This window comes from Lagopus muta, chromosome 3, assembly GCF_023343835.1.
Source record: "Lagopus muta isolate bLagMut1 chromosome 3, bLagMut1 primary, whole genome shotgun sequence".
Classification (NCBI taxonomy): Eukaryota; Metazoa; Chordata; class Aves; order Galliformes; family Phasianidae; genus Lagopus; species Lagopus muta.
The window spans coordinates 58,687,383-58,703,840 of NC_064435.1; the positions used below are offsets into that span (position 1 = coordinate 58,687,383).

General features: G+C 42.5%; 1 protein-coding gene across 1 annotated transcript in view; it reads left to right on the top strand.

Moving 5' to 3' along the window:
* PARD6G (par-6 family cell polarity regulator gamma) overlaps positions 1-16,458 on the top strand; it is a 56,861-nt gene that overhangs the window by 7,655 nt on the left and 32,748 nt on the right. The window contains exon 2 of the mRNA XM_048939828.1: positions 2,845-3,067. Coding sequence (XP_048795785.1) covers positions 2,845-3,067 — 223 coding nt within the window. The remainder of the gene's footprint in view (positions 1-2,844; positions 3,068-16,458) is intronic.

Sequence of the window (16,458 nt, forward strand, 5' to 3'; positions counted from 1 at the left end):
ATTTGCATTAGATAAAAAGGTCAGAATCATTTACTTCATTATAGAAAAGTAATCTGCTTGTTAAAACTGTTAGTTTGTCAAACAGTGTAACACAGTATTGTTCTGGCAGAGACTGTGCTAGCAAACACCAGTGCTTGTGTCTCTTTCATGGAGTGATAGACTAAAGATGAACTTTGTAGCTTAGAAAAGCAGATAGCCATCGTGACAGTCTTTGAAAAGCCTTCAGAATTTGAAGTTTCTGGAAGATACGTGGTGGGTGTTATCTTGAAATCCTGGCTGAATACAATGCAGATCACCCGGTCTCCAAGCTGTGTGGTACTGCAAAACCTATTATTACTGTGATACTCTCTATCAGCCTCATTAGGGATGATGAATGAGCGGTCACTGCTGAAGCATTTTTTACCCTCCTCTGAAAGGACCCGCTGACAATGGTTGCTGCCTGTGCATGTGCCCAGGGTATATTAATCAGCTAAGCTACAACTACAGCAATGCTAGCCTTTAAACAACAAAACGTCATCTGCATTTCCGTTTAAATCCCTTTTGAAGGGACTTCCTTCCCCTCTGCGGAGTCGCCTTCCAGCTCCCTTGCCTTGAAGGGCTGCTTCATGCAGAGACATGTGAAATCTCATACGCTAGTTTATTGCTGTCATTCTCCTACACAAAAGAGTTTGACTCTTGGCTCTCCCAAGGCTGAACAAGTTGATTTGGCTACGCAGTGTTAGTATCAGCCCTCAGTACCCCAGATCTGCAGTAGGATCCCTATGGTGTGCCAATACTCCGTGTTGCCTTCCACGGATACCTGATGTGCCTCAGAACATGCTTCCTCAGGGCCTAGGCTAGGAGGCCTGGTCTCCTCACTGGTGCCCACCACTTCTGTAGCAGCCTAAGCTCAGCCGGGGGTCGTAACAGCTGTCCTTGCTTCTTCTCTCCTTTCCCATGTCACTTTTCCCCTGAAGGTGGTGTTCTTAGCGCTGGGCGCATCAGGACCCACAGGCTCACCAAGGCTGACATCAGGGTGTTTTGTAGGCTGGGGTGAGTGAGTGCCATGCCTGTTTGTGGGGCTAAGTGTCCTGCTTGATAACTGAGTGTTTGCTGGGACTTGTACCCAGGGAATGTTGCTTTGGCTAAAGGGGTGCTGTGTTCAGGTGTGCTGAGGAGTGTAGCTGTAAACAAGACTTACAAGAGATTTTGTTGCTGCCTCTTGAGCTTGCTCTGTAAGTGCTCAACTTGTCAGGTGAATGTGACTTCTTTCATACCTAAAGAAAAACTTTTAGGTACTGTTCAAATGAAGATGTTGGCTTTCCTATTGACATATTTTAAACTGAAAGAGTAAGATGTCACTTGGATGTTTCTTCGCAGAGGAGTGGGGGTTGAGGACAAAGAGACTTTTTTTATTCCATTGGAACCAGCTGTGGTTTGTTTGGCTTTTGTGCATTATGATGGGCACTCTGAATTGAAATCCAAACTGGAACTAGCAGTTAATATTACAAACAAGCAGCTTAATTTGACTAAACAAGCTTTCAGATGATCACAACTAGGCTTTGATGCTGAAGAGTGGGATTTTCATAACTGCGGAAGTAATTTGAGAACATGCTTGCACCCAAAAGCTAGCAGGACTTTTTTTTCCCCCTCAAATAAATATGGTTCTGGTGATGATTCATACTTTTGTTATCCTCAGCAAAAGAGTGGCTTGCATGTGTAAGTTGATTTAACAACTGAGAGCCTCTGCCTTGAGAAAGAACTTACAAAAAGTTCTCAATTTTCTTTGATCTTTTTGTTTGGATGCTTTTTGTTTTCTTTTGTCTGTGGTCTCTTGCCTGGCATTGACTGACTTTGCAAATGAGAACTTCCATGAGATGCCAGTCGCTGCCTTATTCCTGGATTTATATTTAAATGTTTTCAGAAATGAGTGTGATGAAGAGGTTCAGTTGATAAACACTAGCACTAAATGATCTAAGTTAGGGAAAGAAACATACCAGACAGTTGTCTTGTTGGTTTAGCTGGATGCCTGATTTTTCACGCCATTCATTTCTAAGACTGGAGAATCTGATAGTTTCCTCCTGTTCTTAGTAGCATACTCACTTTCTGATATCAGAAGTAAGGCTAATTAAAGTCTTTAATGCAATCACTTTTTGACTTATTTAAAATAACTTCATGTATTTAAAACACATTAAATTGTTCTGTGCCAAACCATCTCTCCTGGATTTTTAATTTTTTTTTAACTCACTTGTAAAGCTTCAAAACTAGAAACTGATGGAGTGACAGAAAAATTAAACCTGTAGAAACACACTTGAAGGACTTTGCTCATTCTGTATGGATGCCAGGAAATTTTGGGGGCATGTAGAGTGAGTGTAACTTCCTAATAGCAGGCTGTGTGCTTGCATACCACGCTAAGAAGTATCGTGGTTGGGATCCCAGTGGTATTGATGGAAAGCATGTAAAGAATTTTTATTAAGGTTGTTTGAAAGCTGAGGAACTTCTTTTGAAAGCAGTAGAGTGAGCGCTTCTGCTTCAGAGAAACTTGTTCTGTGAATGTCTGAGATCATGATGATAATGATGGCGCTTCAGAGTTGAATCCTACCAACGTAATCCTCTGGGATGAGAACTTAGTTTTTGCTTTTCAGATATTAAGGTGGCATGTGAAAGCATACCTATTGTCAGGCAGGGTGGTGTCTTGGTAGCTGTGGTTATATGCTAACAGGGGGGCTTAATAGAGTGTTTGTAGACCAGAAAGCACTGATATGTATAGAAAGGAAAGATCATGGGCACTGTGTTTAAGTGCCAAGCTAAGACATTGTGCTTTGGTGATGTCTGAAAGCAGATACTCTTTGTTTTCTCTTGCAGTTTGGGGCAGAGTTCAGAAGGTTCTCCCTAGACCGCTACAAGCCAGGAAAGTTTGAAGACTTCTATAAACTAATTCTTCATATTCATCACATAGCCAACCTGGAAGTGATGATTGGATATGCTGATGTGCATGGAGACCTTCTCCCTATTAATAACGATGACAACTTTTTCAAGGCTGTTTCAAGTGCTCATCCGCTGCTCAGGGTTTTTATACAAAGACAAGGTAAGATGTGATTCTCATTTCAGTGTACTGAAAAATGCTGGTACAAGGTGGCCCTCATTTAAAGGCTGGGGTGATGTAAGAGGAGCTTAGGATGTTCTCTCAGGGTTGCAGGCTGTTCCTTCAGGCACTTTGTTGTGATGTGCAGAACTGGTGTGGTGTCAGTGGAAGTAAAAGTATGGTATCTGAGTATCACCCCAAGACCCTTCTTTTCCCAGGGGAATGTGCCTCGTGCTGCCTGTGCTCTGTTATCACTGCAGCCAATAGTGCTGCTCTGCCTGATTGTGGGAGGGGGATTATAGTACTGTATTACTGCAACGCATTTAGAAATCCCTGGTCTAGTGGTTACCGACCCTGCAGGTGGCAGGGGGTTTGAAAATAGATGATCGTTATGGTCCTTTTCCTCCCAGACCATTCTATGATCCATCATGATAGTAACATCATGCTCAAATATTCACGTCTGTGTAGTGTATAAACTGAAAGATATATAGGTATGTAAGAAGGGTAGAAAGAAGTTATGCTGCAAACGAAGTCTTGTTTGACTCTGATCTGCAAACAGATGATCTCTGTCCTTATGTAAATGACTTAATTTTTTTTTCCTGATTTAAAAATCGAGCATTGGGCAGAATTGCCTGAATGTCACAGTGAGTTCAGGTTTAAGCTGCTGTGTGTTATTCTTGTAAAGCTTTTATTGCAGATAACTGAAACTATTCTCTACCTTCCCCCCAGAGACTGTGTTTGACAGTTGCTTCAGATAAGGTGTCTTCCCACAGAACTCATTAAATCCCCCAGGAACCTGATGCCATGTTAACACTGCTTCCACAGTGTTTTCAGACACGTAGTGTCTGAAACAGGATTAGGAATTAAACTCACATCGGTAGCAGAGTCAGAAATGGGACCTCATCTGTGACTTGGAACACTCTGGAGCTGGACTCTGCTGCTTGGATTTTGTACTGATTAGGATTTGGCAAAGGGCTCCAGCCTGCTCGCTGATAGGAGCTAATTTGGTGTGCAGTTTAATTTGGTGTCATCAGATACAGAGATCTCTGTGGCCCTCCTCATTCAGAGTGTGTTATCTGCCTCCTTTTAGATCTAAACCTAGACAAGTTTTGTTTGTTTGTGTGTCTGTTGTATGAGTGGGAATGTCTGTGAGAGAGGACTTGAGTTGCTGTCTCCTTTCTCATACAGGAAATGCCAAGTCAGATAATAAACCCTCTTATATCTCCTTCCTGCAATGCCTGTTAGGGCTTGAACGTTCATGGTGGGTTAAGTCATAAGAAGTTGCTTGCATGATTTTGTCATGCCTGCTTCAGTTCAAGTTCACTCATGTGCCTCTGGATCAATCCCATTCAAAATGTGGCTGTTCTTGCTCTGTGCAGACCACTGGAAGTTGAGTATCCCTAGCTGTGCTGAGAGAGGAGTCGAAACAGAACTGCTGGTCACACAAGGAAGCAAAGGAAAGAAAAATTAGTTAGGTGTGGAAAAAGTGCTCTCCCATTATTCAGTAAGAGGCAGTGTGCTATGGGTAAAGGTTTTTAACTTTTAACCTTAGTGGAAAAATACAGCATTTCCCTCTTTTTTTTTTGTAATTTTAAATTTTAATTTAATTTTTATTATTTTTTTTTAATTTTAAATTTTAGTGGAAAGAATTACGCTGACTCAAAAAGGAAGCTTATATAAGAGGAAAGACAAATCAGTGCTTCTCTACACGTGGCAATGCCTGAAAGCTTTCCCAACGCGCATTCTCTTGTGCTCCCTCTAAAGCCAAAATGAATTCTGGTCAGTCCCTTTGATTAATGGCACCTTTTAATATGGGACTCCTGTGGTTAACACTTGAGACACATACTTGTCCAAGGTGGTTTGGAAGCATCCACGTTTCCTTGTATGGGAAACAACCTTGAGAAATTGTTCCCTTCAAAATTAGCGTGGATTCCTGGAATGTTGTTTCTCTTCCTCCTTTTCTCCATCAGACCTCCCGCCCCTGCTTTCCCTGAAGCAGTGCTGGCCCTTCTGCTGGAGAGCTGTGCAGGGGAGCAATGTGCTAGGCACCTTTCCCAGAGAGCAGGAAACCATTGTGCCATCCAGGGGAATGCGGTGTGTCTGCAGTGCTTCAGCTCACACCCTAAACTCTGGCTGCGGAGGTGGGAAATTAAGTTGACAAGGATGCCAGTAAAATATGAAGCCAGTCCTCTTCTGTGACTTTGAAGGAGACTGCAGAGCACAGACTCTTTAAGTCTGCTGGGTCATGAATTGCTGTCCATTAGTGGGAGAAATCCCAGGAGGTGGCTGCCAAAGGTTGTTCCTGCAATGTTACAGAGTGGAGGGGTTTGGGGGACAGAAGTACATAGACATGGAACGAGTGAATAGTTGAGCTTCAGGCCTTTTTGTAGTAGAGTGGACTGTTTATCAACTACTTGATGAGTCATTCTATTTTTCCAGATTATAGCTGTGTTATCCTTTCTCTTGTCAAGTAGGTTAAGTAATCACATTAAATGAGTTTAACTGTTTGTTAGCAGAGTGACAGAGCAGATGGCTTACTCTTTGCATAAAAATCAAGCAATAATTTGCTAGGGTTTTTTTGTTTGCCTTGTTGGTTTTTTTTTTTTTCTTTTAAACCTGAGCTTGGTCTGGCACTCCTTTAATTCAAAAGTACTTTCCCAACTTGTCCCCAGAGGCCAGTCACATAGATTGATTCTCACATGCCAGATTGATGTCAAGGTGTGAAATAGCTGTATTATTCTGTGTCCTCGTTCTTGTTCGTGTCTCAAGAGCCCCAAAATTTTCAGGATCATAGCAACTGTTCCCTCTTCTAGGCAGCGGATGTCAGTGCTTATTAGCCAGCCTTTTTATTCAGAGCTGGAATCCCAATGTGCCTGCAACAGTTACTCTGGATGCTTTTGGGGGTCTTTAAGCCCTGAGGATGTCTGCTGGTTAGATCTGGGTGAACTCAGCTCAGACTGATCCATCTGCTGAAAGCATGTGTTGCTCTTCCCTCCAAATTGCAGTGCAGATAAAAATCCTAATTAGACAACCAGACTATAAAAAGAAAAGCCAGTTTTTCTTTGTCTTGCTTTCCCAGGCTACAGAATGGGCTGTGTCCTCAGTTGCTGTAAGCTGATGTGGCTCTTGACTTCATTAGCACAATAGCAGTTGATATCAGCTGATGCTTCCAGCCCAAGAATTTATTTACTTGGCTGTGATTGATATCAGACATATCCAGAACTCCATGGAAGATGCCTGCTGTTGGGGGAAAGGATGGATATACCAAAGACTCTAGAACAATACAAAGAATTTATAGATCTGTTTGACTTACTCCACAATAACTGAACTCTTGTACTCCAGTTGAAACCTGTGTGAATGAAGAGCTTATCTGAAGATACAGTTGTTCACTGTTTTTTTCAAGACTTCATTTGTTTTATGTCTGATTTAAACTACAGCTCTGGGGAGGTGCAGTCTTCTGAATACAGCAAAAGTGTTTAAGCTGTGAGTTCAAACAGAAACAAAGACCTGAAAAACTGAAAGGGATCAGTATTACATATTGCAAATGCATTTCATTTCTCCTTGCATGATTAAATGGAATGACATGACTGTCAAATCTTGTTTGTAATACCTGTCTCCCAGAGCCAGTGTGTGTGCAAACTAGGCTGTTTTGGAGGCTTTTAAAAAGGATGGAATAATCGTAAATGCAGTGACTCTCATTATAAACCTGCCTTGAAACAGCTTCTTGAATTCTGTGAGTGAGACACAAGGATATTAGTGAAGGTCTGTGAGATAAGAGATTCCAGGATTTTCCCTCATTTCCTTGGATATATCATTGTGGCATGCTTAACCTAGTAAGGTTAGAAACTGAGAAGTATTGCAGGATGAAGATGCTGATCACCCTGCAAGTAGTCTGCAGCATTTTCTTCCCCAAGCAATGGAGGTAGGTCCCAGTCTGTGATGCTGAAGAACAACAGGCATAGTGAATGGTGTGATGTTTGGTTCTAATTCTGGTTGGGCTTGCTGTTGTAAATCCAGGCTGGGTTGTGGGAGAAGTGAGGGTGACTGATGATGACCAGACTTTCACTTCCTACTAGTCTGTAGGATTGCATGGGCAGTAACATAAGAACTGCTGCAGTGAAAGTAGCAAAGCATGTGAGAAAGCTTGTGAGCAGCTTGTTCTCTTGATCCCAGGCTGAGGTCACATTAACTATTCTTTGTTGGGACTGTTTTGTTTTTTTCCCCATCACTGATGGAGGTGCATTCTGATGATGTTTTGAGGTTTTAGACTTCTGCTTTCTTTGCTGAGCTTCTGTAAGCATCACTGTTTTTCTGAGTCGGTAGTACAGGCATACAAGTATCTCTCTTGGCAGAGCAGTTCTGAAAGAATACCTGAAGGAGTTGGGGTTTGGAGAAAAAAAAAAAAACAACAAACTTGTTTAAATATTCAGGCAGTCTTGAGGAGATGTGTAGAGTGTCAGCAGGAACTGGAATTGTGGCTGTTGTGTGAGTACAGCTGTTCATTGTATGAGTCAGCAAGTGTATTGCTACAGCTCTTAAGCAACTTCCATAAAAATAACAGCGAACTAATGCATGTTGGGAACCTTTATGAAGCCCAAAGCACACTACAGATCAAATTTGCAGTCTTTCCATTAATGGAGTTAACTTTAAAACTTTCTAACAGTTTGAATGGTTTCCTACAGATGGAAGACAGCTGGAATTCTGACCTGTCAGTTGCTGGTTCGACATTTCTGTACGTTGTACCAAGTGTTAGACTTCCTACAGGCACATAAAAGAAACAGCAAAAACCTTAAGAAGCTAAAGAACTTTCTAACAGAGCAACTAACCCTAAGACACTCTATAAAGCTAACCAGAACAGAGCATAACATAATAGTTGATGCCACAAACAAACTGCAGCTGTTAATTGAGGTGGCCTGAAGCTAGTGAAGGCCGATGTCTTGTAGTACCTGTGTTTTGTTTTGCTGTACTTGTATTTTAATAGTCTGCTATGGTAACAGTAAACCAGTACATTGAACACCAGACCTTGATTTTTCTATAAGAGTGGCTAGAGCTGCAATCTACCCCCAGTGCTCACTTAAAACTTAATCCAAAGTCAGCAGCAAGAAATGTGCATTTACCAGGCAGGCTTTTGGATCTGGTGTTGAACATGGCTTGTTTTAACCAATTTGGAAGATGCTATTTTTCATCAGCAGCGTGCAGTGACTAATGTGTTTGAACTGCTGTGCCATGCAGTGCGAAGTCTCTTCTTCATGTGCAGATGCAGTTCATAGCTCTACAGTTTATTTACCTGGCAAAGTTCTGCTTTGCTTAAAGTACCAACATCTGTGTTTAGCTTTCTTGTTTCATAAAATCATAGGAATCACAGTTTTAAAATGAAAAATGTGCTACTGGGAATCATGCCCAGGTCTGACTGAAAAACTGATGGTGAGTTGTTTTATTGTCTTTCATACTCTAAGCAGATAATCCTCAGGAATGGTGGTTGGCTGTTTAACCACATGTGTTAAACATGAGAACTGGCTTTGAGGCAGCAACTAAAACCTATTTTCAGCTATCTAAAACATTCAACCCTCTGCTGAGACTTCCAGAGGAAAAGTTTAAGAGTTAAAGTCTTAAGCAGATTTGGTTCTTTAGTGACCTTCCTGTTTATTTTACAATGCAGGCGTTGACTTTATCATCTCAAAATGTTGTCCTTTGGAAAAAGAGTGGTATGATTTTTCTACTCTCGTTAAAGGCTTCTGGTATATTGAATAATAAAGCAGGTAGCAGTGCGTGTTGAGGCCCTGAACTGCTTCTGGTCTTGGTTGAGCTGTGCAGATTTTCAGAATATCTTTCTATGAGTCTGAGGCATTAGAATTAAGGTTTGGGTTGCAGAGATGACGACTTGAGGCTTATATGCTCTTGTAGAAGATGAGAGAGGAGAAGCAACTGTTCTGGTGCGGGGTCTAGTTGGTTCAGCAGGAGATGCAGCCCTTCTGCTATCCTCACCATTCCAGGGCTGCTCCTGGGTCACTTCTGCCTTGGCACTGGTGTGACTCAATGGCTGGGCCCTCCCAGGCAGTTCTTTGGCAGAAAGCTAGTTGCTCTTCTGAGGCACTAGTGTGGGCCAGGCAGGACCATGGCAGTTTTACACCGACTTATGTTGCTGTGAAACATCAACTTCATAGGAGGAAGCGCTTATCTGCTTGCAGCCTTTAGAAATGGACAGCACTGCTGTATTGAAAAAGGAGGAAAAGCATCTTGCCTGAGCTTTTGACAAGATTAGGGGATGGTGGTAGTTGGTGCTAATATAATAGGAATTGCTGCTAGGCTTAAATTAAGTCCTTTCATGATTTTCTTTAGAAACATCTCTCTGTTTGAGCTGGAGGGGTCTTTGAATGCTTGTCAAACCAAGTGATCTTTGTCCCACTCAAGTTCTTTGATATCTGAAGATAAGTAAAAATGCAGCTGTTTGTTCCAATGAAGTCTGGCAACAAATTACTGTAGCTTCTTTGCTCCACCTTTCATGTGCAAATGACGAGACTGGGTAATCTTTCAACTGCTTTATTAAGCATCCTTGAAAACATTGTTTTATCTGGCTCATCAGACATAAACACAAAACCGCCTTGGATTTTGTTGTTAGCATGGCTAATGATACCTGTTGGCTAAGCAGAGTGAGCAAGGCTGCTTTTCTCCTTGAAAACTCCGTGTTTAGAATATGAAGATATTTTTTTCATCTCCAGTTAATTAAATTGCAGCTAGAATAGCAGGTAAGCAAGAATTTCAAGTGTTAGGATAGTGCCTGGAAATAGTACTGCCTACAAATTGGGTTTCTGGAGTAAATCTGAAACTGATGTTTCTGCAACACTGTGTGCTGCATAAATATTAGTGGCTGTACTGTATGCTAGGGATGGAGCAAAAGCCTTGTGAAAATGCTGCTGCTTTATAAGTGGCTGAAAAAACTTGTGGTGCTTTTGTGTTAAAGCTATGTAGGATTTGCTTTGTGTGTCAAAGTACAGAAACTTTTGAAGAAAATTATTAACAATTGAAGTTTAACTGATTAAATTTTTAAACTGAAGCTTAACTGCTACAGGTGATGCTGCTTAAACTGCTTCTAGCTGAAACTGGCACCACTGGTTCAGCTGAAATTCAGACTAAAGGAGCTTATTTGCAGTGGAAGCTCATGCAGCCTTTAGTGGGAACCTCTCCTCAGCTCCTTGCTTGGCTTTCACTGATGACCCGTATGTCACAAAGTAAATAACTGTAATCTTACATTCCACATGCATGCTTGTTGTCTTAGGATTGCAGTTTGCTGCTGTGATGTTACTTTTAAAGAAAAAAAAAACAGAACTCCCCCAGTTATGCCAAATAATGTCCACAAAAAGATGGTTTCTGTGGAAAATTATTTCTTGTTTTCTTCCTTGATCTGACCACCATAACAGGTGGCCCAGCTCTATTAAAACTGGAGAGGAAGGCTTGTCAGATGATCCACTGGTATTGAGGTCTGTATGAGGGAATTTTCCACTATTTATATTTCCTTACCTTGGCAGTCAAAACATGAGATTCTGTTTCCTGTGCATGGCTCAGGTTTTTTCCTGTTCTGCAGAGCTGTCATTTCCTCTCTTGATGGAAAGAAGTACAATGTGCAGATAATGAAATGCACCTGATGATCTCTTCTTGACACATGTTCTGGATTTTTACCTCAAGAGACCTTGCAAGCTCAAAGCGGCTTTCATGTGGTGAGGGAGGATAGATTCCCAATACAAGTGCACACATTAACTCAGTGTTCAGGCCTTCAGGAGTAGGCTTTCTGCTGATTCTCTTAAGTACTGTAAAGGGCTTATGACAACTTAATGGGTGCACTCATGCACTGAAAGCAAGTGAGCGTTGCTTGATGCTTCTGCTAGCTGGAATAGGCACTGAAAAAGTAGCTTAGATGACTGAAGATATAACTCAAAAAGCCATAACACAGACAAAACTTGTTTTTAAAAGTGAAAGCTCCTCCTTTGTCTTAGGACAACCTGCATTGTTGGGTTGCGCATTCCAAATTATTTAAAGCTTCAGCTTTAATACTGTGTAAGCACTCATGATATTTTCCAATTCTGAGAGTGAAAGTGGTCTGGGGGCAACTGAAAGCCGCCTTCTTGATCTTGCCCCTTATGACTCTGCTCAAGTCTTGTTTTTTCCTCTGTGCTATGTTTAGAGTAACAAAGAACCCTCTGGGAATATTAAGGAAACTATTAACCTAGAAAAATTCACTGTTCTTGCTCTTGAGTCCCCTGAGATATACTGACACTAAATAACTTCTAGAAACTTCATATGAAGAACTTCCACACCACTCATCTCCTTCCTTCTCCTCCCTTTATTTTCCCATATTTTTCTATCTTGCTGATTTCTCCCCTGTGCGGTTTCTTATTTCTTTCAGCTTTCTGCTCCTTGTGATAGGTTTTGAATTGTTTTGCAAGGCCGTTACTGGGAGTAATACTTTGGGTGAAAGAATACAGGTGCTGGTGCCAACTTGATTCCAAGTGTTGGAATGCTTAAGGAGCATTAAATAGAGGTGAAGTAGCAGTGACAGTGCAAGTAAGGAAATAATTAGTGAGGAAAAAATGCCTGTAATTAATAGAATCACAGTCATTAGGGTTGGAAAGGACTGCTAAGATCATGTAGTCCAACCATCTGCCCACCCCACGTCCCTCAGTGCCACATCAGCACAGTTCCTGAACACCTCAAGGAACAGTGACCCCACCCTTCCCTCAGCAGCTTGTTCCAGGGATCTTCAGTTAACTTTATTCTCTGCTTACATATGCAGGTTTGAAGGAGAACAACTGATTAAGTTGATTTTACCAATGAGTAAGAAATTCTGTAGTGCCTGGCTGCTGTGGAGCTGCTATCCTGCTGAGCTGGTGGAACGTGGTGTCTGGGCAGGGAGCAGCACAGGTGTGTCTCTGGCAGCAGTGGGCTCTGAGGCTGTGTTGTTGCTGCCTCAGCCACTGCGGATGACCACTGCTGATTCTTTTAAAGATGAGGTACCAGCTGAGGACTTGAAGAGGTTTTAAGCTCTTTTACTCATCCATGGATACCACAGGCCTGTCAGTTCTGACACCTTACCAATGACAGCTGGTTTGTTCACTTTGTTAGCCTGGTTGGTACCTTACTGCTTTGTTTTTGTTCTGTCAGGCAATTTACTATAAGCAGATGCAGTGGCTTTATTTACAAAATAATGCCATCTTCGAGTCTTTGTTTTTGTGTACTTACTGCAGTCAAATTTTAAGTGCAGCTGGCACGAGTAAAGGGACAAAAGCATAATGTGTTAAACTAGAAATCCATAAGGTTTCAGAAAGAGAAACTCACACAGGTGAATCCAGAGTAGTGTCTTTGTCCCTAGCAACAAAGGAAACACTGAGTTGTCAAAGCTGCTTCTTCATCTGTTGGGTTGCTTCATGTAGGAGTTACTTTTCCATGCGGATAACCACTCTTCTTTCATCAGGCTGCCGTACCTGAAAGGTTGTGTCCTAAGGGTTCCCCCTAAGGCACAAACAGCACTGATCTGCTAGTGAGCTTTATGTTTGCGAAGGCAATTGAGCTAATTCTGATCTTGGTTTCTGCTAGGTCTGGCTAACACCTCTACTTGGGCAAATAGACCAAGCCCACAGCCACGTCAGATTTTATTTTAGTTGAAGGTGTCTTTGTGACCTCTTCAAGGTATGTGACCCTATGCTGGGCCATGGCTATCAAAACCAGGAAGCGTCTCTTGCCTTCTGCTGGTAAAAGCAAAGATGCTGGTGAAGTGTTGCAGAATCTTCCCTTCCTGATTTTTGCAGATTTCAGAAAACAAAGAAGGCTTCAAAGGCTGTGTGACAGCATTACCCTGAAGCTCTTGTTACACTGTGGAGTTTGGAGCCTTAACTCTTTTTGTATAAGTGCTATCTTTGTGTTGTCCTGAGGGTTGCCAGCCTGCCCCTTTAAAAAAAAGTGCTGGCCTATGCTGTAATTTGCTCTACTCAGGATTTATTTTCTCCTTCCCTGATCTATTTGCCTGCTTTCCACTGGTTATGGGGAACATTTAGACAACTTGTTAGCTTAGGCAAAAAAAACCACAAATCACCCCAAACTCACCCTCTTGTTGTCTCCTACTGTGCCGTAGCATGCTTCCCCTTCTGCACACTTGTACATCCCCCCATAAAGTGAAAAACAATGTAATGAAGTGTGATAACAGAGGCTTAATACAGATTCTGTTTTGGAGGCTATAGCCATGCATTGCTGTACAGTGAACTGTTGTATGTGTGCTGTTGAGCACTCAGAGGTGAGGGAGCTGCTGTGGGCATGGTGTTTAAGCTTATCTCAAGCATGCCATGTCCAGAGGGGCAGAGTGGAGATGGGGAGCTCTGAGAGAAGTTGCTGGATGGATATCCATTGTGGCTTTACATCTGCTGCTGTGGGCAGACTGGTTTGGCAGCACCTCAAAACCCACCGCCCCTCCCTGAATTATTCCCAGAAGCATCTGGCTACAGGAGCCAGCTCATGGGTTGCAGATCACAGGAAACAGCTTGCTGCAACAAATGTGTCTTCCTTTGCTCAGATGACCCTCAGTAAAGGTACACCTGCGTCATTTCTAGGAAGTGTAGTAGTGTTGGCAAGCAAGAGGGGGATGTTGCTGGTGTGTGCAAAGCCCTGTCTTACAGCAGGCTTCCACCAGTGTTAAACCCCAGGCAATGTAGAGAGGTGGTGTTTGAGCACCTCTGCAGCTAACTTGCAAGTCCTGCCTCTGGATGCCTGGAGTAAAGCTAGATATTTAGATATTTCCTCAAGTGTGTGGGTTGTTGTTTTGTTTTGTTTTGTTTTGCTGTTTTTTTTTTTTTTTTTTTTCATTGCTATAGCTCAGCTCGTGAGTGGTGTCTGTGTCTCACACCCTTTGTCTCACCAGTTGCATCCTGAGTTCCCAGGGCCATGTTGCCTAACAAGGAAGTACTACAGCATGCTGTGGGTACCTTTCTACCCTGATGAGTCTCTTACAATGTGTAGGTAGCATGCTTGAGTCCTGTTGGTCAGGTTTATGGGTGTGTGTGCTTATCTTGGAAGATCAGAGTCACTAGCTCCATCTGTCTTGGGAGATGTTGACTGTTTCAGCCTTTCCATCAGTTCCATCCAAATGAGAGAGCTGAAAGAGACATGAAGATGGTGCTTCCATATCAGCAGTAGCTGAGAGGAAATGTTTCCCTGCTAGCATAAGCCTGGCTAGCTAAGCTTGTTCACCCTCACTCACTGACTAGAACCCTTCCATGGTTGCTTTCTTGTAAGTGGTATGGACAGATTAGTTCCAGCAAACCAGATCACCCTTGCTTACAGACCTCCTGGCACTGTAAGGGCTGTCTGTGTTGACGATGCATGCTGCTGGAAAGCTGCTTGCACATAGAAATAACAAGGGGGAAGTGATATCCTGGCTTTGGAAGGATGCTCACTGCTGCAAGAATTGCTGTCAGAGGTGTTTCTAGGGGTGTGCTGACTCCTAGGTCCACAGGTCCATACAGACAGCTTCCTGTGGTCTCACATCTGTGTGGTGCACAGCAGCTATGTAATGGTCTCACATCCCTTTTGTGTTGTGAGGCTGTGTCAGCTCATGCAGACGTATGTGGCTCATGGAGACGAGCATATTCATGTTCTGTGCTGGGTGGCTGCAAAGTCTGTTGGTCACGTTTTGGTTCCTGCCTTCTTGTGGAAATATGGCATCTGACTGACAACATACGTGATGGTTAAGGGCAAACATAAGCAAACCTTGTGTTTTTTAGCTTTCACACTGCCTAAAATGTCAGGAGTAGTTGCTGTTTGATGTGGTGAAGGAATCTGCTCTTGAAGTTGCTGATCAGCTACAGTGCGTACAGGTGGGCTCTGAGAGAGAGCTGATCCAGTGTAATGTTGGAAAAGATCTTAGAGATCATCTAGTCCAATTCCCAGCCCACCCCCCCCATGCCCAATAGACCATGTACCTCAGTACCCTCTTCATGAAAACCTCCAAGGACGGTGACTGGACCACCTCCCTGGGCAGCCAGTGCATTACTGTTCTTTCTGAGGAGAAATTTTTTGCCTAATACCTAACCTGAACTTTCCCTGAGGAAAGTTTGAGGCCTTTACATCTTGTTATCACTTGATAACTTCATCTGGCTAGAACTGGTTCTGGAGACTTTACTAAGGAGGTTATCCCAAGGAAGCTGGATGTACAGAATTCAGTTCAAACTTTCTATCTGTGTCAATAGCGTGAAGAGTACTGGCACTTGGAAAGAACAGAATGACTGTGTGTGGTATCTGCCTACACATGCAATGTTTATCTGAGTCTGGGCATCAATACTTAGCAGCTTGGATCTCAGTAAAATATGATAAGTTCTGAAGTAGGGTGTGGAAGAATAGAGCTACCCTGAATTTGCTTGCTTGGTAATGCTGCTGTGGGGGAGCTTTTCTATTACCCATTCAAAATGATGTTTATTTCAGAAATGGAAGGAAGGAGGCTGATGATTACCAAATTTCTGGTTGAAACAAGTGCTGCGTCTGGTGGCACAGTCACTGCCACCAGACAGCGTGGTTGTGTGCCTTTTCAAGGAAAAAGGTATCTAAAGGAAAATAACATATTCAGGTGTCTATCTTATAGGAAGGAAAGTTATTTCATTTTTGGCTCTCTTGAAACTGTGTGTCTTCCCATCTTCTTTAACAGTGAAATACTTAGGTGAAATCTAGTGCACTTTTCACATGTTTGCTAATTTAGGAAATTGCTGTGTTTCATGTCTAGCTTTATTATCTTAGCAGAAGATGTGTGGACAACTCCTGTACTAGCCTGACACATTTAAAACAGTCAAAGGAAAGCTGCTTTGAACAATATCACTGTTTAATTGAATAAAGGAGCTGAGTTCTGGGTGTGTTGTCTTATGTACCTTTGTTATCTTTGTGAAGCAGGTGAGATACCAGTTCTTTAAGTAACAATTCTGGTCTTAAGCAAGCATTTCACAACAGTTACTTGACTCATGAGCAGTTGGGAATAGCAGCCTAGATCCATGTTACTTGTGTGGAAAGGACTCCCTAGGTGAGGCCTTACAAAGGCTTATCACAGTTTGCTTGATTGTCATTAGCCTGTATTTTCTTTGGTGGCTGGGATGTAGTGGGGTGGTGAATTGGTTAAGCTTGGGGTTTGGGGTTCTCTCCTAAACTGCCTTGTGGTCCTTCTTCAGAAAGAGGATAAAGAGATCTTATATTGGAGTGATGCCACTGTGTCTGCTGAATCATGACCATGAAAACTGCTAAAGGAGGGGAGGAGGGAGGGAAGGGGGGGGAAGGGTCTGTGCTAAATAACAAGTGTTGTATGCCAATGGTTATTTTTGGTGGTTGCAATTACAGTCCTTCTCTTTGACGACTGCACTGGTGTTTGTGTA